The sequence below is a fragment of the Nycticebus coucang genome, chromosome 22, assembly GCF_027406575.1.
Source record: "Nycticebus coucang isolate mNycCou1 chromosome 22, mNycCou1.pri, whole genome shotgun sequence".
Lineage (NCBI taxonomy): Eukaryota > Metazoa > Chordata > Mammalia > Primates > Lorisidae > Nycticebus > Nycticebus coucang.
Genome location: NC_069801.1, coordinates 48,144,788 through 48,170,487, shown reverse-complemented (window position 1 = coordinate 48,170,487; position 25,700 = coordinate 48,144,788). Strand labels below are relative to the sequence as shown.

Below are 25,700 nucleotides of genomic sequence, written 5' to 3'. Positions count from 1 at the left end.
TCACCCTTGGTAGAGTGCTGTGGCATCACAACTCACAGCAACCTCCCACTCCTGGGCTTAGGCGATTCTTTTGCCTCTGCCTTCCAAGTAGCTGGGACTACAGGTGCCCAGTATAACGCCCAGCTATTTTTTTGTTGCAGTTTGGCTGGGGCCGGGTTCGAACCCGCCACCCTCGGTATACAGGGTTGGCACCTTACCCACTGAACCACAGGTGCCGCCCGCCACTTTTTTTTTTTTTTGTAGAGACAGAGTTCACTTTACTGCCCTTGGTAGAGTGCCGTGGCATCACACGGCTCACAGCAACCTCCAGCTCTTGGGCTTACGTGATTCTCTTGCCTCAGCCTCCCAAGCAGCCGGGACTACAGGCGCCCGCCACACCGCCTGGCTATTTTTTGGTTGCAGTTTGTCCGGGGCTGGGTTTGAACCCACCACCCTCGGTATATGGGGCCGGCGCCCTACTCACTGAGCCACGGGTGCCGCCCCACTTTTTTTTTTATTAAGGCAGAATTTCCCTCTGTCACCCTGGCTAGAGTACAGTGTTGTCATCATAGGTCATCATACTTCACAGCAACCTCAAACTCCTGGGCTCAAGCAATCCTGCCTGAGTAGCTGGGACTACAAGTGTGTACCACCATGCCCACCTAATTTTTTCTCTTAGAAACAGGGTCTCACTCTTGTTTTGGCTGTTCTTGAACTGCTTCGCTCAAGCTGTCTTCCTGACTTGGCCTCCCAGAATGCTGGTATTACAGGTGTGAGCCGTCACACCTGGCCTCATTTTTTTTCCCCCCAATTTTTTTTTATTGTGGTAAATACATATCTGTGTATCATAAGATTTACTATTATAATTTTAAGTGTACAATTAAGTGGTATTAAAGTACATTCACATTGGTATACAACCATCAACATCCATTTCCACAAAACTCTTTCCATCTTATAAAACTAAAACTCTATTCCTATGTCTTTTGGTCCACAGTTCCATGTCCTTACCCTTGTCTCCTTTTGTCAAATCATTCTGTCATCTCTCCTGCGTATCAGAAGTCCAGCTTTGCATGAAGCTAATTATCTGCCTTCTCTGTGGTTGCATATGGGCTACTGAGAAAGTCTAGTAAGATTGGTGTTATAAATTCATGATCAGCAACTTCATCTGGGCTTCCTATTGCCAGCCACTCTTGTCCTATTTCCATAGTGATTTCTCTCTTCCTCTCTTCATATTTCAGACCTTATCTTCTCTCTTTAAACTTCCTGTGCTTTCTTTAATTCCCTGGTTAAGTAAATGGCATCAGGTCAAAGCCTGGCTGCACTTCTTAGTTGTGTGATCTGGGGCAGAACATTAGCAAACTATGTCTCAGTTTTCTAATCCTTAAGATGGGCATAATTCCCAGTTTATGGGGTTGTAGAGATTAAATGTAATAATGTATATAAGGTGCTACTACAGTGCTTGTCACCTACTCTTTGGATGTTGGCTGCTATCATGATGATGATGATGAAGATGACGACAGTGATGGCTACTACCACACCACCAGTACCAGTACTGCTACTGCTGGATGAATGTTATGTAGATTTTAGGTGCTCAATAAATATCGGTTTTTTTTCCAGTATTGTTTCTCACTAATCATTTCTCCACTGTGTGGTCAGTATGAACTTTCTAAAATATAAATATAATTTTTTTATTTTATTACTTAAAACTAACCTTTTAGTAGCTTCTCATCACATTAGGTTAAGCTCCTTTCAAGGCTTTAATGACCAGACACTTGCTTATCTCTACTCCTAACCCTCATGCGTGTGCTTTCTTTCCCTGCTGCCAAGTAGCACATGAAATGAAAAAAAAAACATTACTCTTTCTCAATTTTTCTCTTTTTAAGGTTTGGGAGTTGAGTGACATTGACCATGATGGAATGCTTGACAGAGATGAGTTTGCAGTTGTAAGTAACCTAAGGCTCTTTTTATCTTTTTTTTTTTTTTTGTAGAGACAGTCTTACTTTATTGCCCTCGGTAGAGTGATGTGGTGTCATAATTCACAGCAACCTCCAACTCCTGGGTGGTGTCATAATTCACAGCAACCTCCAACTCCTGGGCTTAGGCAATTCTCTTGCTTCAGCCTCCTGAGTAGCTGGGACTACAAGCACCCGCCACAACACCCAGCTATTTTTTTGTTGCAGTTTGGCTGGGACTGGGTTTGAACCTGCCACCTCTGCTATATGGGGCTGGCGCCCTACCACTGAGCCACAGGCGCTGCCCTCTTAAAATGTTATCTTAATGATTTTCTCATATGAAAATTTCCTCTTGTAGGGCGGCGCCTGTGGCTCAAAGGAGTAGGGCACTGGCCCCATATGCCGGAGGTGGTGGGTTCAAACCCAGCCCCGGCCAAAAAAAAAAAAAAAAAGAAAAGAAAATTTCCTCTTGTAGTTTATCTTAGAGGAAAACTGTTTTTCCATCAGATTGTTGGTATGAACATTTTTACCTAGAATTTATAGGCAGTCAATAAATATTTTCTAAACAAAAGGATAACAGAAAATTTATATTTTGGCATCTTCCTTTTATTTGAATTTCAGATATATAGGAATATACACCTTGGATAATATACTATAAAGTTGCTAGCCATATTATCTTTTGAGTCACAACTTAACCAGGTATCTCAGTACCTGCTTATGTTTTAGAATAACTTGGCTTGGCTTGACGTCTATAACTCAGTGGTTAGGGCACCGGCCACATGCACCAGGGCTGGCGGGTTCAAACCTGGCCCGGGTCTGCTAAACAACAATGACAACAACAACAAAATAGCTGGGCGTTGTGACAGGCACCTGTAGTCCCAGCTACTTGGGAGGCTGAGGCAAGAGAATTGCTTAAGCCCAAGAGTTTGAGGTTGCTGTGAACTGTGATGCCACAGCACTCTACTGAGGGTGACAGTGTGAGAATCTGTCTTAAAAAAGAAAAATAGAGGCTCAGTGCCCTTAGCACAGTGGTTATGGCGCTGGTTACATGCACTGAGAGTGGGGGGTTTGAACCTGGCTAGGCCAGCTAAACAACAATGACAATTGCAACAACAACAGCAAGAAAATAGCGGGGCATTGTGATGGGCACCTGTACTTCAGCTACTTGGGAGGTTGAGGGAAGAAAATCTCTTAAGCCCAAGAGTTTGAGGTTGCTGTGAGCTGCCACACCATGTCACTCTACCTAGGGTAGAGACTCTGTCTCAAAAAAAAAATAAAAAAAAGAATAGTTTTGCTTCAAATATATCCCCTAACTTTCACATTTATTTCATTTAAAGAAAACATGAATAGTACTTTAGTTTCACTTCATTTATGAGGTCAGAAAAGTTTTGACATGTTACTTAAAAGCATGTTATCTTAGTAACTAGTTAGTTAATTCCAAATAGGGTTGTATTCATTTCTTTCTTAAAGGTTAGATAAAACTCTGCTGTGAACTTACCAATGGTAATTCTCTTATTTTCATTTCATTCACTTATTTGGAAATTAGTCTGTTTAAATTTTACATCTCTTCTTATTTTGCTAAAGAATTGTTTATTCCTTTTAGTTTCAAAATTGTTGCTATGAATTTTCATTGGTTTCTTAATTCCATCTGGTTTTGTGGTTGTGCTCTTTTCTAAATCTTAAGTATTTTTTTTCTCTCTTTGCTTCATCAGATTGTGTCTAGTTTATTGATCTTTCTGAAGAACCACCTTTTGGATGTATTTATCCTTTTCTTTTGATTTTTTATTTCATCTTTTAAAAAAATCTTTTAATTCTCTCTTTCTAGTTTTTATTTACTTTAATCTTTTTATTTTAAATTTCCTTTTTTGGGGGGCGGGGTGACAGATTTTATGTTGCCCCTGATAGAGTGCTGTGGCATCATACCTCACGGCAATCCCAAACTCTTGGGCTTAAGTGATTCTCTTGCCTCAGCCTCCTGAGTAGCTGGGACTATAGATGCCCCCCACAATGCCCAGTTATTTTGTTTTTCCTCCTTTTTTTTTTATTGTTGAGGATTCATTGAGGGCACAAGAAACCAGGTTACACTGATTGCATTTGTTAGGAAAAGTCCTTTTTACAATTGTGTTTTGACCCCGGCTATTTTTATTTATTTATTTATTTTTTGGTTGTAGTTGTCATTGTTGCAGGCTCAGGCTGGGTTCGCACTCGCCAGCTTCAGTGTATGTGGCTGACGCTCTAGCGGCTGAGGTACAGGCGCTGAGCCTATTTTAAATTCTTGATGATGAGTACTAAATACCTTTACTTTTCATTATATTGAAGTCACTTAAAGGAAATTTTTCTGCTTGAATACAGACAACTGACTTTTCCTAGCCAACTATCTTTATTTTAGATAAACCTTTATTAGGAATAATAAACACAATTTGTGGAGAATTACTACTTTAAATTTTGTTTTAAAAAGTAAACACCCCTATATCTTTTCCTAGATTCACTAATTGTTAGCCATTTTGCCATGTTTGCTTTCTGCCTATATGCATTCTTCAGAAATTTCTTCCAACCTTCAATTTTGTGATTTTGTGTGATTTTATTTTATTCTTTTGGGGACAGAGTCTCACTGTGTTGCCCTTGGTAGAGTGCTGTGAGGTCACAGCTCACAGCAACCGTCCTCAAACTGTGGCCCGTGGGCTACATGAAGTGGCGTGAATTGTATTTGTTCCCGTTTGTTTTTTACTTCAAAATAAGATATGTGCAGTGTGCATAGTAATTTGTTCATAGTTTTTTTGTTTTAAACTATAGTCCGGCCCTCCAACGGTCTGAGGGACAGTGAATTGGCCCCCTATTTAAAACGTTTGAGGACGGGCGGCGCCTGTGGCTCAGCGGGTAGGGCGCCGGTCCCATATGCCGGAGGTGGCGGGTTCAAACCCAGCCCCGGCCAAACAAAAAAAAAAACGTTTGAGGACGCCTGCCTTAAACAATTCTCTTGCCTCAGCCTCCCAGTAGAGGGGACTACAGGCTTCTGCCCTCATCCTCAAGCCAAATATTTCTTAGTAAACATTTTGTTGAACTAAATTCATGAAGGTAACTTAAACTACTTGGAAAACACAAGAAATGTTTGATAATTTTCATCCCAGATTGTAACTTTAAGAAATTATAATAGGCAGTTGTGGCTAGGTACCTGTGGCTCAAGTGGCTAAGGCGCCAGCCACATACACCTGAGTTGGCGGGTTCCAATCCAGCCCAGGCCCACCAAGCAACAATGATGGCTGCAACTAAAAAATAGCCGGGTGTTGTGGTGGGCACCTGTAGTCCCAGCTACTTGAGAGGTGGAGGCAGGAGAATGGCTTGAGCCCAGAAGTTGGAGGTTGCTATGAGCTGTGATGTCATGGTACTCTACTTAGGGCGACAGCTTGAGGCTCTGTCTCAAAGAAAAAAAAAAAGAGAGAAATTATAATAGGCAGTTCAACTGCTTGAGTAAACCAATGAGCAAGTAAAACTCCTAAGGAAACTCCTAAAAAGACTGGTTCTCATAGTGTGGTTTCCCATCAGTAACGTCTGCATCACCTGTGAACATATTAGAAATGCCAATTCTTGAGCCTAGCCCCAGACTGAACCAGGGTTATAAAAGCACTCCAGGTGATTCTGATGATCACTGAAATTTGCAGCCTAAAAGCAAGGGCAATGAACAAATATTAGGTAAAGTTAGCAGTTGTTAGTAACTGACTACAACAGTAAAATTAAATTCCCTCTTTTCCTAAATTTAGGTTTATTTCTGGTACTTTTACTTTGCTTGCTTGCTTTTCTTTTCCTTTTTTTCTTTAAAGAGACAAGGTGTTACTTTGTTGCCCAGGCGCAACACTGCAGCCCCAAACTCCTGGGCTTAAGAGGTCATACTGCCTCAGCTTCCCAAAGTGCTAGGATTATAGCATTATATACCACCACACCCCATGCCCTAGCTTCATGCTTTCTTTGAAATCATCAAAAAGACAATCTAAATATTTGGTAAGTGTCTCTACCTGTATAAATGTATTTGCTAGTACATTTCAGTCTGACAACTAGGTACTAGCCAGATTTTTTTTTTTCTTTTTGTAGAGACAGAGTCTCACTGTACCGCCCTCGGGTAGAGTGTCGTGGCGTCACACAGCTCACAGCAACCTCTAACTCTTGGGCTTACGCGATTCTCTTGCCTCAGCCTCCCGAGCAGCTGGGACTGCAGGCACCCGCCACAACGCCCAGCTATTTAGCCAGATTTTTTTATGGGTGTCCAGCATGGGCCATCAGTGAATTTAGTTGCTGTTTGTGTTTCAGTGGCAGAGTTTGGTTTTTGAGACAGTCTCACTCTGTCGCCCTGGGTAGAGTGCTATGGCATCATAGCTCACAGCAACCTCAAACTCTTCGGCTCGAGCCACCCTTTTGCCTCAGTCTCCCAAGTCGCTGGGTCTATAGGTGCCCAACACAACACCCAGCTACTTTTAGAGATGGAGTCTTGCTGTAACTCAGACTGGTCTCTAACTCCTGAGCTCAGGCGATCCACCTGCTTCAGCCTCCCAGAGTGCTGGGATTACAGGCCACTGTACCCAGCCTTCAGTGGCAGACTTTGAATAAGATAAAGTATCGTGTAATAAGCACGACAGCATAAAGTATCGTGTAAAAATCACAACAGCATTAAAAGTGTTCTGTTCACGTTCCTATTTTATTTGGTGGAAAAAATTTTGACTTCAGTGTTGTCAGGGAAACTATTTTCAAGGCAACATGGAATTAATAAAGTTTTTTTAACTTACAAAAAGACGTGTTGTCTATTGGTAGCAGATGGCTAACGTTGCTTTTTGGCTTCTAGCGTCCACTTTTCCAGGAAATGATTCTCATCTGCTGACTGTTAACATGCGTGCTAGTCGCTTCTCTTAGTTTTGTGCCCTCTAATAATATTAAGTACATATATTTTGAATTTGTTTGGAAGTTTTGTCAACCAGATAGTTTTCTTCCTAGAGTTTCAAGCTTTTGGAGAGAGGAAGTTTGTGTGTTTCTAAAACTGTAATTGAATTCTTCCAAGTTGGCTAGCAAATGGGGAGAAGAGAATTTTGGGTTTTGGTCAAACAGTTAAGTGTGGTTCCTAGACAAGCTGCATTAGCATCACCTGGGAATTTGTTACAAATGCAAATTCTCAGACCCAACCCCAGCCTTATTGACTTCCAAAATTCTGGGTGCAGGACCTAGAAATCTGTCCTTTATCAAGCTGTTCAATTAATTCTGATGCCTAATGAAATTTGTGTACCAGTGAGTTATTGCTTTGTTTTATTGGTTGTAAAGGAAGGCATGACACTATAAAATTATATGCATGCTGCTAATAAAACTGGTTAAATATGGAAAAAGCGAGAGCTTTGTAGCCAGAAGATCTTGGTTTGAACTTTATCACTTCTTTAAAATACTGTATTTGTTGTCACTTAGAATGAGTCCTGCGGTAGGGAGAAATTTTATTGGGCAAATTAGCCTCAGTTTCTTCATTTGTAAAATGATGTTATCATGGAAATCGTACATTGGGTGCTCAATATAATATTATATTGACTGGAAAGCCCCACAAAAAAATTTAGAACTAGAAACAAATTTCCTTTTAGGGGAGAATTATGATTTTCCTTCCTTCTTTCTTTTTTTTTCTGAGACAGAGTCTTACTCTACTGCCCAACCTATAGTGCATTAGTCAGCTCACAGCAACCTCATACTACTGGGTTTGAATGATCCTCTTGCCTCAGCCTCCCAAGTAACTGGAACTACAGGCACCTACCACAATGCCTGGCTAATTTTTCTATTTTTAGTAGAGGCAGGGTCTCTCTCTTGTTCTCACTCAGACGGGTCTCAAACTCCTGAGCTCAAGGCATCTTCCTGCCTCAACCTCTCAGAGTGCAGATTACAGGCGTGAGCCACCATGGCTGGCTAAATTACGATTTTCAGTGAAGACATACATAAAGAAGACATAAGAAGACTTAAGAAGACATATATAAACTTCCTTCTGGTTGCTCTTGGAATCTTTCTAGAGATTACTTTGAGTAATTTCATATGCTGAAAGATAACCATGAAAACTGTTCATCTTTTGGTCTTGAAGGTACTTTGAATCCTTTAAAATGGGGAGGATAACGTCTCTACGAAAAAATAGAAAAATTAGCCTGATGTGATGCTGTCCATCTGTAGTCCTAGCTGCTTGGGGAGGCTGAGACAGGAAGATTGCTTGAGCCCAGGAGTTTGAGGTTGCAGTGAGCTATGATGGTTCCGCTCTACCTAGCCTGATAGCCTGGGTGACAGAGTGGGACCCTGTTTGAAAAAAAAAGTTATGTCGTGAGACAGTCTTTATGCAGGTTGTCCCATTTTGTGGAAATGATTTATGTATTTAGTAAAAATATTTAAAAATAGGTAATACATTCTCATGGTTCAGAAATAAATGTAAGAAGCAATTATGTGAAAAAATTCTCAGTTCTAGCCTTGCTCTCACCTGCTTCATTTATTTACCTGTGTACTATAACCAATTTCCTTACTTTCTTTTTTACTTTCCTAGAATTTCTTAATGCAAATATAAACAAATATGTATAATTGTTTCCTCCTTACCTCAACATATAACGCACCATATACACTGGTTAACACTACATTTTCATGTTAAATAGTGTATTGTGGACATCTTTTAACACAGAGAACTCCATGATTCTCTTTTTCCTGGTCAGTTTTATTGAGGACTACTTTTCGTACAACAAACTGCATCCAATTTAAGTATATAATTTGATGAGTTTTGTCAATTGTATGCCCTTGACAGCACCACCACAATTAAAATAGAGAATGTTTTCCATGATTTTTTTAAAATACTTCATAATATTTCATCATATGAATGTACCATAATTTTTTTTTTTTAGAGACAGAGTTTCACTTTATTGCCCTTGGTAGAGTTCTGTGACATCACAGCTCACAGCAACCTCCAACTCCTGGGCTTAGACAATTTTCTTGCCTTGACCTTCTGAGTAGCTGGGACTAAGGCCCCTGCTGCAAAGCCTGGCTATTTTTTTGTTGCAGTTTGGCTGGGGCCAGGTTTGAACCCACCACCCTAGGTATATGGGGCTGGCGCCCTACCCACTGAGGCACCAATAATTTTTAAAGTCAGTTTTTTGTAGATAAAAACTGGTCTGATACAATGCCGCAGTTAATAACCTTTTTCATACAGCAATTTTTTTTTTTTTTTTGAGACAGAGTCCTTCATTGTCACCCTCAGAGTGTCATGGCAAACAGCTCACAGCAACCTCAAACTCTTGGGCTCAAGTGATTCTCTTGCCTCAGCCTCCCTAGTAGCTGGGAATACAGGCACCTGCCAACACCTGGCTATTTTTTTTTTTTTTTTTGTGGTTTTTGGCCGGGGCTGGGTTTGAACCTGCCACCTCCGACATATGGGACCAGTGCCCTACTCCTTGAGCCACAGGCGCCACCCAACACCTGGCTGTTTTTAGAGACAGGGGTCTCGCTCTTGCTCAGGCTGGTCTTGAACTTATGAGTGCAGGCTATCCACCCCCCTCAGCTTCTCAGAGTGCTAGGATTACAGGTGTGAGCATTATGCCTGGCTTTTCTTACAGCATTTCATAAGTAGGCAGATAAATCTAAGGATAGATTCCAGATGTGGGATTGCTGAGCCAAAGAGAAAGTACATTTGTAATTTGATGGATGTTGCCAATGTGCTCTTTATAGGGATGGTACCAAGTTGAGCTCTTTTTTTGTTTTTCTTTTCTCCTTCTGCCCCTTTCCCTTCCCCATTTGTTTTTCAAAGTTGAGCTCTCTAGAGGAAGAAAATAATTTTCCCTCTACTCTTCTGAGTTCATGGCCGGGACCCCTGTAACAAAAGTCAGATTAACAAACTCAGGGACAGAGCAACTGTCAAAGAGGTGGTTCACAACTCAGGCTTTTGTAACAACAAAGAACAATAAATTTTTAGAGAAGTGGAAAGATGAAAAAGGACCTTGAGTCCTTAATGGCTGTAAATTAAAGATGTGAGAAACTATTGGTAGGTAAAAACTATTTAGCAAAGTTTGTTGGGGGGATTCCTCTGGTGCTATCCCCACACTTCTGAGGGTCTAAAGTTGTTTGGGAAGGAGGTTTTTATTTTTTCTTGTATAGAGGCTAGATAAAACAGATATGGGGAGGGCAGAGAACTTAAACAGATATGGGGAGGGCAGAGAATGTTTCTTATATCTGCTACTTCTCATTTGCCCTCAGTTCAAAATAATCTTTATACCAAAGTAACATGTTTGGGGTGGCGTATTTTGCTACCCCTCAGCTTCCATTAGCAATGTATGAGAATTTCCCCATAGGTTAGCAAACAGAATATTTTTATGAAACTTTGGATTTTTTGCCAATTAGGTGGAAAATGGTATTTCAGTGCAATTTTAACTTACAGTTTTCTTGTGAGTGCAGTTGAGCATTTTTGTATGTTTTAAGAGCGGACCATTTACGGTATTCACTTTTCTGTAAAATATCTGTTCATACTCTGTTTTGCTGCAGGGCTTGGGTTTTTCTTTTAATTTTTAGAATCTCTTTGTATATTAGGGAGATTACCTCTTTCTTTACTGACATTTTTTCCCAAATTGTCTTTTGCCTTTGATATTACAGGTACTATAGTTGAAGGGTATGTCTTTTAAGTTTTTGCTAAGGATATCTTTCTAATATGATTTCTTTCCTTTTCTCCTTTCTTACTTTTTATCCCTCTTTTCCTCCTCTTCCTCCCCCACCTAATTTCTTCTCCCCCCCCCCTTTTTTTTTTTTTGCGGTTTTTGGCCAGGGCTGGGTTTGAACCCGCCACCTCTGGCATATGGGGCTGGTGCCCTACCCCTTTGAGCCACAGGTGGCGCCTTCGCCTTTTTTTTTTTTTTGTAAGATGACAGACTTAAATTATAAACCTATGTATAAGTCAACTGATGGCCAATAGAACATGGCACAGAGAGGTTCTCCTAAGGAAAGGCGCCAGTATGGAAAGGTGAATAAGTACCAGGGCACTTTTTCTTTCCTTTTTTCTTTTTTTGTTTGTTTTAGAGACAGAGTCTCTCACTTTGTTGCCCTAGAGTGCCATGGCGTCTCAGCTCTCAGCAACCTCCAGCTCTTAGGCTAGGGTGATTCTCTTGCCTCAGCCTCCTGAGTGGCTGGGACTACAGGCGCCTGCCACAACGCCCGGCTATTTTTTTGTTGCAGTTTGGCCAGGGCGGGGTTTGAACCTGCCAACCTTGGTATATGGAGCCAGAGCCTACTCACTGAGCCATAGGCACTGCCCTCCTTTCCTTTTTTCTAATTTTTAAAATTGTGGTAAAATAAATGTAACATAAAGTCCACCACCTTCATCATTTTATTAAGATAGGGTCTTGCTCTGTTGCCCAGGATGGGATGCATGGCACCATCATAGCTTATTGCAGTGGTTTTCAACCTTTCTAATGCCGTGGCCCTTTAATACAGTTCCTGTGGGTCACAACCCACAGGTTGAGAACCGCTGGCTTATTGTAACCTCTAATTCTTGGGTTTAAATGATCATTGTTCCTCAGCTTCCCAGGGAAGCTCTACAGCCATGAACCGGTTTGATAAGCTAATTTTTTTCTTCACCTTTTATAGAGACATGGTCTTGCTATGTTGCCCAGGCTGATCTCAAACTCCTGGTTCAAGTGAATATCATACCTTAACCTCCCAAAGTGCTAGGATTACAGGCATGAGCCACTGCACCCAGACCATCTTAACAATTTTTTTTCTTTTTTTTTTTTTTTTGAGGCAGAGTCCCATTATGTCATCCTCGGTAGAGTACCGTGGTGTCACAGCTCTCAGCAACCTCCAACTCTTAGGCTTAAGCACTTCCCAAGTAGCTGAGACTACAGGTGCCCACCACAACTCCCAGTATTTTTTGTTGCAGTTGTTGTTGTTTTAACTGGTCCGGGCTGGATTCAAACCCACCAACTTCAGTGTATGTGGCTGGCGTTGTAACCACTGTGCTACAGGCGCTGAGCCCATCTTAACCATTTTTAAGGGTACAGTTTGCTGGTATGAAGTACAGTCATTGTTGTGCAACCATCACCATCATCTATCTCCAAAATTCATTTCATCTTGCAAAATTAAACTTTATACCCCTTTAACATATCCCCATTTTTTCCTTCCCCAATCCCCTGGCAGCCACCATTCTACTTGCTGTCTCTGTGAATTTGACATGTGTACCAGGGCACTTTGCAGAAGTATAGATGGGTTGGAAACCTTGCTTTGGGTTAGCTGTAGAAGGGCATACCTAGCTCCTAGTTAAATGCTCATCCTAATAATCCTATCTCCATCACTTTAGCAATAAAAATCAATTTAGTAGCTGCTGCTTTTCTCCTAATCAGTAAAAAGAGGCAGTAATATATCCTATAAATTTCAGAATTTTATTTAACATTGGTGAAATAGGAACTGTCAGGTAACTTACGGGAGATATACCACTGTACACCTAACTTCTCAATTTCACATTGAAAGCTAAAAAAAAAAGGCTAATGAAAGAAAAACTTGATGTCCAAAATCAATTGTATTTATGCCATTTATGTTGATTTCCAGGAAACTCCACTGATGTCATGGTCTGATTGCTCTCAGCTGCCATATATGAATTATTCTTAACCATATAAGAAAGACCTGAGAACCTATAGGGGCAATGTTAGTTGTCCAAGTTCTACATTTGTCCTAGGTTTTGTGACATTTTTTACTGATTCTAAGAGAGAAGTTTCCAAGCCCATCCGTTAGTCATGTTATCAGTTCCTGACTTGCACTGGACCACAGCACAGCAGCCTCTCTCACACAGAGACGACAGTCACGGCACACTAGACTGGACTGTGCACTGCTGGTTCAGCTTCTGGGTATGAAAACCTACAAAGGATATATATGTGTGTGTATATATATATATAGTTTAACGTTTCCTTATAGAACTAGGTATTTTTTTTTTTTTTTTTTTGTAGAGACAGAGTCTCACTTTATGGCCCTCGGTAGAGTGCCGTGGCATCACACAGCTCACAGCAACCTCCAACTCCTGGGCTTAAGCGATTCTCTTGCCTCAGCCTCCCGAGTAGCTGGGACTATAGGCGCCTGCCACAACGCCCAGCTATTTTTTGGTTGCAGTTCAGCCGGAGCCGGGTTTGAACCTGCCACCCTCGGTATATGGGGCTAGCACCTTACTGACACAGCCACAGGCTCTGCCCCAGCACTAGGTATTTTTGCTTCCAAGGTAACTCTTCATTTTCTTTCAGAGGAAGAACAACACAGCACCATCTGTGCCCACCTATTCCTCGGAGTTTATAAAATCAATTAAAATGCCCTCCCAAGCAAAACTACAGCAAAAAGCAATTGTTATGATCACCCATCAGTCGTCTCATCTCACTCTACATCTGTGAAAATTACTTTGCAGGGACTAATTAAGTAGGCAGCACATTTCTCACACTTCCAACACCTAACACCATCCCTGCCAGGAAGCCTTCTGCCTGCACCCTCAAATCAAAGCTCTTTCCTAAATCTCAGACCCAGGCCAGATTCCCCAAGCCCTGTGGGGTGCTGTGGAACTGAAGTGGCTTGGTGTATAGCTTGCTGCAGAGAGCATTTGGCTCTTTCTGACGGAGGGATGTACTTTTGCTGGGCCTGTCCTTCAGGCTCTCCTCCTTGGCAATCATCTTGTCCAGGAGATCCTTGATAGGCTCCTTCACTCCTTCAGTTCTTTGTGTCAATGGGTCCTCTGGAATCCCAATAAATTCCTGTATTTCCCAGAGGTGATTTAAAGCTTCCTAGAGGCATGCTATTATACTCCTCTGCCAGGACCTCACTTCTCATGGTGGATGCTCCATGCAGCCAGGCCTTGAGGCACTGACCTCCATGCAGGCACGAATGATGGCGGCCACCACCTGCAAACACCAACCATCTTGCTGTGACAGCTGCTCTCCCAGCCTAATTTCTTCAAAAAGGATCTGAGACAGCTTGAAGATGATTTGTTTTTGAACAATAATCAATTTGGTGACTATTAAATTGTTTTAATATATATAACCTTACTTCATTTATTTTGAAGGCCATGTTTTTGGTGTACTGTGCACTGGAGAAAGAACCTGTGCCAATGTCCTTGCCTCCAGCCTTGGTGCCACCTTCTAAGAGAAAAACGGTCAGTATGTCAGGCTCTGTGTGGTTGATTCCTTCTTCAGCATCAGCCAAGGAATCTTAGTACTCCTTACACCTGTAGGCATTTTACCTACCAAAGCACTATTAAGACAGGTATAGATTTGTCAGTGTTAAAGGATTTTTTTTTAACAAAGTGCATGGCTTTTAATAGTTGATTACTTGATAAAGATAAAAGGAACCATCAAAGGGATAAAAAATTCATAGCTCCCTCTGGTTGAATCTGCATAATATGATGTTCCAGAGGAGACAGATATTCCTTCTGCATTTGGCCTTAGAGGATTAAAGTTGGAAATGCAAGACGCTCTGTGCTAACATGGCGTGCCTGCCCTGGTATAATTAATAGTTGTTTTTGTTTAATCTCTAGTGAAGTCTTGATTTTAGAGGATCAGACTGTCCAATTCTGGGTTGTAGAAGGCCTTTCTCCCCCTCCAGCTGTCTCTTGTCTGGTTGAATAAAGGCAGAGAATGACAGAAGCGAATCAGCTAGTTTGGCTGTAGTGAAGATTGCTGAGTGAAACGTAAAAAAAGGAAGATGGAGAATTATCTGAATGTTTTGTTTATGTAGACTCAGTTATCTATATTAACACAAGCATTCATAAATCAAGAGTTAACTGTGCTTGAGTTTATTTATTACTTCAAAAAACAGTAACATATGTATCTAAATACAGCTCTAACTGACCAATATATATATATATATATATTTTTTTTTTTTTTGTTTGTTTGTTTGTTTGTTGAGACAGGGTCCCACCCTATGCCCCTGAGCAGAGTGCAGTGGGCGTGGTAGCTCACCACAACCTCAGACTCGGGCTGCAGGCACCCCGCTGCCTCAGCCTCCGGAAGCCGCTGGGATTACAGGCGCTCGCCGCGGCGCCCGGCTGGGTTTTTCCATTTTTTTCACGAGTCGGGGTCTCACTGTCGCTCAGGCGAGTCACAAACTCCTGAGCTCAAGCGATTCTCCCTCCTCAGCCTCCCACAGTGCTGGGATTACAGGCGTGAGCTAACCAATATATATTTTTTCTGTTATTTTTTCTTTGCCACAGCATTTTGAGAGAGATGTGCTAGGGCAGTGATACACTGTTGCTATAGTCAGTAGGGTCGAATTGTTCAAAATTAGTGATATGCTGTTGTAGACTGAAAGAGTGATGCTTCAGTTTGTTTCATTTTACGCTTCAGTTTGTTTCATTTTGTCAGAAATAACTTTTTTATTTTTTCCTTCCCCATAGTGGGTTGTATCCCCTGCAGAAAAAGCAAAATATGATGACATCTTCCTGAAAACTGATAAAGATATGGATGGATTTGTATCTGGATTGGAAGTCCGTGAAATCTTCCTAAAAACAGGTTTACCTTCTGCCTTACTAGCCCATATTTGGTAAGACTTCATTTAAATTGACTTAAAAAAAAAATACGGTTTGCCATTAAGGAAACTGAAACCACAATAAGATGCTGGTATATACTTACAAGAATGGCTAAAATTCAAAACAAAACAACTCTGACAGTTCCAGGAGTTGGCAAGGATGTGAAGGCACTGGAAAACTCTCACACACTGCTGGTGGGAATGCAAAATGGCATAATATTGTGAGTCATTTTCCGTAAAGTTTTATAAAGTTAAATATTATACTTACCACAATATCACTTTTTAGATATTTACCCAGTGAAAATAAAAATTATATATGTTTATATACACACACACAATAAGATTTTGCATTAACTCCAGTTTTATGCATTCTTTCTTTTCATCATTTGTTTTTGTTTTTTTTTTCCTTTCTTTTCATCATTTGTAAATTGGGCAGTTTTTGTTTCAGAGTTCTTTATAGAGTAAATTTAAATCTTAAGAATTCTTCTGGGTAGTGGACAAAAGCTTTAGAATGGGCTGCCTGAGGTGGGCTGCCTGAGATTGACAGTGTCAGTTTCTTGTTATTAGAATGTTAAAATACAGCAGCTGTTTATATCAGTAAAAGTTAAAATTTTAGGAGAATATAAATATCTGAAATTTAAACATGATAAAAACTAGTATCTTCAGGGCATAGCTGTATAATTCTGTAGGGTATATATATACTTTTAAACCTTTACATAGGAATAATTTTCTTGGTCCTTAAAAAAAGACTTGGCTCAGTGCCTGTAGCTAGGTGGTTAGGGCACCGGCCACATACACTGAGGCTGCCAGATTGAACCTGGCCTGAGCCTGAAAAACAACAATGATAACTGCAACAAAAAAATAGCTGGGCATTGTGGTGGGTGCCTATAATCCCAGCTACTTGGGAGGCTGATGCAAGAGAATCACTTAAGCCCAAGAGTTTGAGGTTGCTGTGAGCTGTGATGCCATGGCACTCCACTGAGGGCCACATACTGAGACTGTCTCAAAAAAAAATAAAAATAAAAATAGACAGACCTGGCTGGGCCTGGTGGCTCATAACTGTGATGTGAGATTGCTTGAGGCCAGGAGTTTGAGATTAGTCTGCACAATGTAGTGAGACCCCCTTCTCTATAAAAAAATAAAAAAAATTAACCCAGTATGGTGCTATATCCTTGTAATTCTAGCTACTTGGGAGGCCGAGATGGGAGGATCACTGGAGCTCCAGAGTTCCAGTAAGCTATGATCTTGCTACTGTACTGCAACCTGGGTGTTGAGTGACAGAATGAGGCCCTCTTTCTTAAAAGAAGAGACAGAGAGGGACAAACTTTAGTGTCTTTCATGAATTTCACATAAAATGAGATAATCTGTATGAAAGTGCTTTATAACGTGCCTGCTACCAGTGTACCTAACACCAAACATCAAAAGTAGAGCCTCATAGGTGCAAAGAAGAACTTAGAAAAGAACAGAGGAAGACAGTAGATCTATCTTGAACAAGAACCAAGACTAGGAAAGATTAAATATGCATAATAGTAATGGCTGCCGCTTTTGAGTGCCTAGAGTAGGCACTGGGCTCAGTGAGTGCCAGTTGTCATAGGCTTGCCATTATGTCCAGACTTATTATTTAATGTCTGTGATTCTCATCATAATCTCAAACAAAGAGTGTAATCATCTCTACTTTAGAAATGAGGAAACCTGGCGGCGCCTGTGGCTCAAGGAGTAGGGCGCTGGTCCCATATGCCGGAGGTGGTGGGTTCAAACCCAGCCCCTGCCAAAAAAAAAAAAAAGAAATGAGGAAACCAAGGCTTAGAGAGTTTAAAAAATTGACTAAGGCCATAAGAAGAAATAAGTAAAAAGCAGGAATTCAAGTTTGACACCATAGTCCATGGTCTTTGTTTTTTTTGTAGAGATAGAGTCTCACTTTATGGCCCTCGGTAGAGTGCCATGGCCTCACACAGCTCACAGCAACCTCCAACTCCTGGGCTTAAGCGATTCTCTTGCCTCAGCCTCCCGAGTATCTGGAACTACAGGCCCCCGCCACAATGCCTGCCTATTTTTGGTTGCAATTTGGCCGGGGCCGGGTTTGAACCTGCCACCCTCGGTATATGGGGCCGCCGCCTTACTGACTGAGCCACAGGTGCTGCCAGTCCATGGTCTTTATATCAGGTTCCATTGGCTTTCAATGCATTAAACAGATCAGGATTTCAGGAAGCTGAGCCTTTAAAAAAAAAAGAAAGAAAAGAGAATAAAACCATTACTGTAACTCGGCATGTGATTTTTGTGAGGCTTTCCAGCTTTCCAGATTGCTGCCCTCTCCTCCCATGTAATACTATTTTGCAGCTGTTCCTTCTGCTGTGGCCTATGATCCCTGTAGCCTCCTAATCCAGGAGTTGCAGGAAGCAAGCTGACATGAACATTTTGCTTATTTTAGAATTATTCTGGTGCCACCAACAAATCAAAGTTTTTTGAGACTTAGGTTTCATCTGTAACAATGTTTAATGTTAAAAATTTGCAGGTTTTTTTTGTTTTTGTTTTTTTTGGGCCAGGCCCAGGTTTGAATTTACCACCCCCAGTATATGGGGCCAGCACCCTACTCTTTTGAGCCATAGGCGCGGCCCTAATGGTAAAAATTTGGGGAATAGGGCTGGGTGCGGTGGCTCACACCTGTAATCCCAACACTCTGGGAGGCCGAGGCAGGTGGGTTGCTTGAGCTCACAAGTTCGAGACCAGCCTCTACAATAGCCAGGTGTTGTGCCGGGTGCCCAGCTACTCAGGAGGCTGAGGCAAGAGAACCTCTTGAGCCCAGGAGTCTGAGGTTGCTGTGAGCTATGATGACACAGCCCTCTACTGGGGGCAACAAAGTGAGACTCTGTCTCAAAAAATAAATAAATAAATAAAAATTGGGGTAGTAGAGAATGTTGGGATTCTTTGGTCTACTCTAACTCTTACTGTGTAGTGGTTCTGGAAATTGGTAAGAAAGCACAAAGTAAACTTAGATTAGAGGATCCTGCTCAGCACCAGGATAACATTAAGCTGCAGGTTGGTGCGACTGTCTTTTTAAATTCAGCTCATTATTTTTAGAAAGGTGCATAGTTATACTTTCCCCTGAATTTTTAGAACAGTAGTTGTGGCATTTATATATTCTTCATTTTGTTTATTTGTACAGGGCATTATGTGACACAAAGAACTGTGGGAGGCTTTCAAAGGATCAATTTGCCTTGGCTTTTCACTTAATCAATCAAAAGTTAATAAAGGGAATTGATCCTCCTCACATTCTTACTCCTGAGATGATTCCACCATCAGACAGGGCCAGTTTACAAAAGGTAAGACAACTTAAAAGAAAAACTGAATTATTGATTTCAAAGGCACAAGTGCTATGTCAAATTACAGATGTGAGTGAATTAGTGCAGAAAATGTATCTGGATGAGAGCAGGGGAGTATGCTGTTTGTGGTTTAATTTGTGCCTATAATACACTGGCATGCCTTATAGTACATCCTTGGCCTGCAGTTTATTTATCCCACCATTCATTAAACATGACAACTATTTTCTGATCTTAAAATTGGAAAAAAATATGTCCTTTTTCCAATTTTATGAATCAATTTTTATGCATAGGATACAAAATTTAAATGAAAGCTATAGGATTATTGTTTGGTTTGATGATTCACTCTTATAGAAAATAATACAAATTTGAAGATAAAATCTAGGAAATGATTGCTAGGTGTAAAGTTTACATAAAAAAAGCCTTCAAGAAAAAATGTTATGTTGAGGATAACTCTGTGGTTTTGCCATAGATGACACTTTGTTTCTAAGTGTTAAACTGAACTCCATCATGTCTGAACAGTTAGAAGCATGTTTGGGTTTTGGATAGCAGTAGGAATTTTCAGAACTACTTTGTTTTAGTCATATTGTGCTTTGATTTTTCTTATCTAAAAACCCTTCCTAGAACAAAAGTGCACACAAACTTTATGGGTACCTATATAGTGCATTTACAATATCCAGACCTTTAATAGACCTTTATTTTTGAATTTCTTTGTGGAGATGGGGTCTTGCTGCATTGCCCAGGCTGATCTCAAATTCTTGGCCTCAGGATATCTTCCTGCTGTGGCCTCCCAAGCGTAAGCTACATGTCTAACCTATTGTACCTTTCAAAGGACTTAACATACTATATGATTATGTGCCTTTAAAAGTAGATATATTGTCTCTACAATAAAATAAGAAAAAGTAGCCGGGCGTGGTGCTAAGCACCTATAGTGAAGCTGAGGTAGGAGGATTACTTGAGCCCAGGGGTTGTTTAAGGTTGTAGTGAGCTATGCCACTGCAATCCAGCCTGGGTGATGGAGTGTAAACCTTGTCTCTAAAAATAAATAAATAAGAAATACTTTGTATTTTAAATTTCTTGTGGCCTGTTAAGTAACTATTATTGTGATTCTTCAGAATTGTATATACAATAATAGAAGTTGTCAAATGGTTGGTGTGAGGATAGCTCTTTTTAAATTATCAATGGAGTATTTTGGTTTTTCTTTAATTTTGTCACGAGTTTTTTTTTTTAATCCCATTTTTACAAACCTAAAAGTTAAAATTGATTTTTTCCCTAATTAAACTAAATGAAATTTATAGCCACCAGGTACAGAGAGTTACTTATAGGACTTTTTATCGTTATTTTTAGTAAAATAAGTATTTGGTTTTATGTTTTTTGTGGGGTTTTTTTGAGGGAGGAGAGCATTTTGTGAATTTTTTGAGATTCCTTATGATATATGACATAAGTTCTGTAAATTGTGGAGAAGGCTGGAAGTGGTGCCACTCAGAAAGATAAAGGTTGTAGAATTTATATTTTTACCTTTTGCTAAATAACCATACAGTTTATGGTTATATCTCATATCTTAGTTATGGAATACTGTGCTATTTCATCGTTTCTTTCACCTATGCAATTTTATTTTTTCTTGCCTTCCTCATTTTATAACCTATTCAGTCTTCTACCAACACAAATTATAGATATGATACATTTCTGAAGTAAATTATGTTTATTTAAGTCCCTAAAATATTAGTAGTTACGTTTGGTATACAGAGTTTTTAGTTTAGTAGATTTGTGTGCTGTTCATTTACTAGAGCACAGAAAGCTGACAGTTCACAAACTTGTGTTAGAAAAAGTGCAACATACCTCATTACTGAATATCACTATGGTCACCTTCGAAGTACTTCCCTTGGAAAGCTGTGCCCACATGCCAGGCTTAGTTTACTCTTTTTGTTCGTTTTTTTTTTTTTTGAGACAGAGTCTTACTTTGTCACCCTGTAGAGTGCTGTGGTGTCATAGCTCAGAACAACATCAAACTCCTGGGCTCAAATAATCCTTCTTGCCTCAGCCTCTCAAGTAGCTGGGATTACAGGCACCTGCCACAACGCCCGACTATTTTTCTTTTCTTTTTATTTATTTATTTATTTTTTAGATACTGGGCCTCACTCTTGGTCAGGCTGGTCTCCAACTCCTGAGTTCAGGTAATCTACCTGCCTTGGCCTGCCAAATGCTGGGATTAGGCGTGAGCCACCGTGCCCAGCTCTTTATCCATTCTTCAGTGTCATTTTGGAACTCTGTTTCTGGAATGATCATCAGAGCTGTCATTGTATGGCACTCAAAAATACAGAACAGTAATGAATGCCACTCAGCAAGACACTGCTACACACTGACACAAACACAGCAGTAACACACTAATATTCCAAGGTTGTGAAGCCTTGTTTGTACAGAGCTGCCAACATATAATAAGCACATGGTTTCAAGTTCATGAACTTAATTGTCATATGACAGCTCTCACGGTCATCCCGGAAGGAGTTCCAAAATTGCTTTGATAGGTGGAGTAGGCACTGGGGTGGGTGCATAGCTTCCCAAGGGGAGTACTTCGAAGGTGACCATAGTGATATTCAGCAATGAGGTATGTAGCACCAGTTCATGAACTTAATTGCCAGGCCTCATAGACACTTTTGTCTGCTTGTGTCAGATATCAGCATTATGCATTGAAATGGGATTTTATCATGGTTGTCTTATCTATTAACCAAAAATTTTAACCTTAAAAATTAAAATTTGCATTACCTTTCAAATAATCTCTTTTGTTTTTATAATCTAAATTTTTTACTACTGCATCTTTTGCACCTTTGACTAATCCTCTTTGAATGTTGCTTTCCTCTCTGTGTTTTTTCTAGTTTGGACTGTTTTTTCCATTCTGCTGCACTCTGCTTTTCGCCTTTCTTGTACTGTCAGTTTCTTAACTCTACTCTCTCTCAAGGTTAGAGCTTTATTTTATGCCTTTTTTTAGCTTAATAGTTTTTGGTTTATAAGATACATTTTGAAGTTACAGGGTTTTTTTATTCGGCAAAGATGATGCAGAGAAAATACCTAAGCAGCATGCTTTTGTCACATGTCACTTGGTCCTTGTATGCATTTTAGCTTGCTTTCCCTGACCTCTCTGATCCACTTGAAATAACCAAAGTGGAATTTTTATGCACAGAATAGGGTAAGAGAAAATATTTTGAAAGAAGGGGAGATGTTACATTTTTCTTTGTATGCCCTTCATATACTTCATGTAATATGAGCCGTACTATTTCCATGCTTCCTCACTACATACCATTTTAGAGTTATCTGGGGTATCACCTTCTTACTTGTTCAAGGTTAAACAATTTGTGCCACTGTCTTCTTATTTGGTATTTTTAATGGCAAAAGTCTATCAGATGTGAGTCATGTTTTAAATTAGAATGGTAAAAGAGGTGTGGAAATCATGAGTTTCTTGGTATACTTGCACCTCTGAAAGCAAATTTCTCAGTAGCATTTACGTGATGTAAGTTACTCTTGGTGATGAAAGTGAGACCAATGTTAATTTTTCATTTTGTTCACCTGTCTGTCTGGCCAGGCTTAGCTCATAGGTCGAATTTAGACAAAGTTAAAATTCTAGTAATAACTGTCACATGCAGAAATTCACTTTAAATTTTCTAAATTAATTTAGCATCGATAGGAGTCTATATCAGTCAGTGGAGCATAGTACTTGTAGGGCATTTGAGGTATACTTGACAAATATCTGTAATTAATATAAAATTCAGATTAGCATTAATCGAATCCTCATGGTTGAGTTTTGGTATTGATAGTCAAAACAAAACATCTAAGTCCTAAAAGTAAAGTATGGAATAAGGAAGTATAGAATAAATTATTTGACAAATGTTATTGATATACCTGTTTATCAAATTTACTTTTAGAGTAATAGTTTCACTTGTTTTCTCAGCTCTAAAATGGGGTTAATAATAATATCTGCCTTACCCACATCCACTTTTCAGATTAGTTTTGAGAATTAACTAATGGATTTGAAAGTGCTTAGTGAATTTTTTTTTTTTTATTGTTGCAATTTGGCTGGGGTTGGGTTTGAACTCACCACCCTCAGCATATGGGGCCAGCACCCCACTCACTGAGCCACAGGCACCACCTGCAGTGCTTAGTGAATTTTAAATGAGTATACAAATATTAGGAGATGGGATATTGTGAGTTTTTAGGGTTCTTCTGTTAGTGATAAACATTAATCTTACAACAACATAAATATTAATACACGTGCCTCAGCCTCCCAAGAGTGCTAGGATTACAGGCGTGAGCCACCGCACCCTGCCTGAAGGCCACATCTTTTACGAGCATATTCTCTTGAGGAGTTAATCATAACAATAGCTTACATTTATAAAATACCATAAAGCTTGTAGAGTGACTTCACATAGCATCATCTCATTTAATTTATAAAGTGGGCAAGGCAGAGATTATTTTCCTATTTCACAGGCGGTAGAGGTCATACAGCTTCTGAAATAGCAGGGCCTAGAATAAACTAAACTAGAATTTCTAACTGCAGGTACCATTCTGAGGCCAGTTTTGGTACCTTCATTATTGAAAGGTAATCATGTAAAGAATGTCATATGAAGACAGTTTTATATATGGTGATACTAATATTTATTATGGAATATGCCCAAGCAGTTGGCTTTAGATTAGATACTAAAAATATTTAACAAAAGTAAATATTTGTTAAATGAATAAAATCACCCACCATTATAATTCTGAAATGCAACAAAAATTGGTGTACTTATTCTGTGCCACAGTGATATAAATGCCAATAAATCACCATCCATTTGCCCAAATTTATACTTAAGTGGAGAAATTAATTTATATATCTGATACTTGTTTTACTGAATGTTTCTGAACAGGCCAGGATCAAGTGACAAAGACATGGGGAACAGATGTGGGGATGGGAGTGCGTATTAAAGAATAACAACTTTTAGAGAATTCAAGGAAAATGTCTTGTTCTATAACTAAGTATATAATTATATTGTATTTGATACGGTTTTTGTAATTAAAAGCAACAGTACGGTAAACTACGCAGTACCTTGTGTTTATGTTGGGGTTTAACATTTTTTAATGCCATGCTTTATATTACGTAATTTTATAGTAATAATGTATAATTATGAACTTTTTGTTTTTAGAACATCGTAGGATCAAGTCCTGTTGCAGATTTCTCTGCTATTAAGGAGCTAGATACCCTTAACAATGAGATAGTTGATTTACAGAGGTATGTAAAGTGAAACTAAAGCCTCATACACACATACATCCTTCTGTTTGTAATGTATATTTTGGTAAATGCTACTTTATTTGGTTAAGTATGGTAGTTCTATTTGAATGGAGTCACTGTATTTGATTCCATCAAGTATAAGGCAACCTTTAATTATAGGATGTGCTATTTTCTTCTGTACGATTGAAAAAAGAAAGATCATTGTCAGGTAAACACTGACATGCCATTAACTGTAAGGTACTGTTTGATTTCAGATTGTGAAATATGTGAAAAAAGATGTGTATCTTAGAATGAATGAAAAATAGTTTTTCTCCAACCTTAGATATTTATTTATTTATTTATTTGGAGACAGAGTCTCACTATGTTGCCCTTGGTAGGGTGCTGTGACATCACAGCTCACAGCAACCTCCAACTCTTGGGCTTAAGCGATTCTCTTGCCTCAGCCTCCCAAGTAGCTGGGACTGCAGGCACTCGCCACAACGCCCGGCTATTTTTTTGTTGCAGTTGTCGTTGTTTAGCTGGCCTGGGCCGGGTTTGAACCCACCAGCGTGGGTGTATGTGGCCAGCACCCTACCTGCTGAGTTACGGGCGCTGCCCAGCAACCTTAGATGTTTAGATAACATAGTAGGGAAACATTTTTATAAAATGCATTTGACGGAAGGATTGTTAAATGCAGACATGCAAGAGCTTTCATAATCTATTTGAGCAACAGAAAAACCTTGTCAGTTGAGATAGGTGGTGGTGTTCCTATTTTATAGGTAAGGAAGTTAAAGCATATGAGGATTATTTTGTCCAAAGGCGTACAAACTTGATAGCAATAGAGTCAACACCTGATCTCAGGACTGCTTGATTCTGAGTTGAATCTTCTTTCTTATATGTAAATACTGTATAGACTCAAATACAATTAGATTTGAATCTGAGTACAGTAGGGATTATTGATATTTCCTTAATTCCCTGCTCACTATAAACTTTATGGCCACACTGATTGTAAAAATGACTTTCTTTAAATTGCTATTTAAGTTGTGAGATTATTTTTCCATCTACAGAACCGTAATTTACATATAGATTTAAATACTGCTTGGTATTAATACTACCTCCTGCCCACCACTAAAACTTTTTTTTTTTTGAGGCAGGGTCTCACTCTTTTGCCCAGGGCAGAGTTCAGTGGCATCATCATAGCTCACTGCAACTTCAGGCTCCTGCGCTTAAGTGATCCTCTGCCTTAGCCTTCCAGGTAGTTGGGGTTTTTACAAGTGTGTGCCACCATAGTTCGCTAATTTTTAAATTTTTTTTTTTTGTAGAGACAGAGTCTCACTTTATGGCCCTTGGTAAGAGTGCTGTGGCGTCACACAGCTCATAGCAACTTCCAACTCCTGGGCTTAAGTGATTCTCTTGCCTCAGCCTCCCGAGTAGCTGGGACTACAGGCGCCCACCACAACGCCCGGCTATTTTTTTTGGTTGCAGTTCAGCCGGGGCCGGGTTTGAACCCGCCACCCTCGGTATATGGGGCTGGTGCCTTACCAACTGAGCCACAGGCGCTGCCCTAATTTTTAAATTTTTGTACAGACAGGTTCTCTCCATATTGCTCAGTCTGGTCTTGAACTCCTGGCTTCAAGCAGTTCTCCTGCCTTAGTTTCCCAAAGGTGTAGGATTACAGGCATGAGCCACACTGTG

At 39.9% G+C, this 25,700-nt stretch overlaps 1 protein-coding gene across 3 annotated transcripts in view; it reads left to right on the top strand.

The window, feature by feature from the left end:
- The window catches only part of EPS15 (epidermal growth factor receptor pathway substrate 15), a 164,614-nt gene that overhangs the window by 62,213 nt on the left and 76,701 nt on the right, over nucleotides 1-25,700 (top strand). For all 3 annotated transcript variants that reach the window (XM_053577352.1, XM_053577353.1, XM_053577354.1), the window contains 5 exons: nucleotides 1,863-1,922; nucleotides 13,990-14,079; nucleotides 15,319-15,464; nucleotides 18,613-18,769; nucleotides 23,941-24,026. In XM_053577352.1, coding sequence (XP_053433327.1) covers nucleotides 1,863-1,922; nucleotides 13,990-14,079; nucleotides 15,319-15,464; nucleotides 18,613-18,769; nucleotides 23,941-24,026 — 539 coding nt within the window. The remainder of the gene's footprint in view (nucleotides 1-1,862; nucleotides 1,923-13,989; nucleotides 14,080-15,318; nucleotides 15,465-18,612; nucleotides 18,770-23,940; nucleotides 24,027-25,700) is intronic.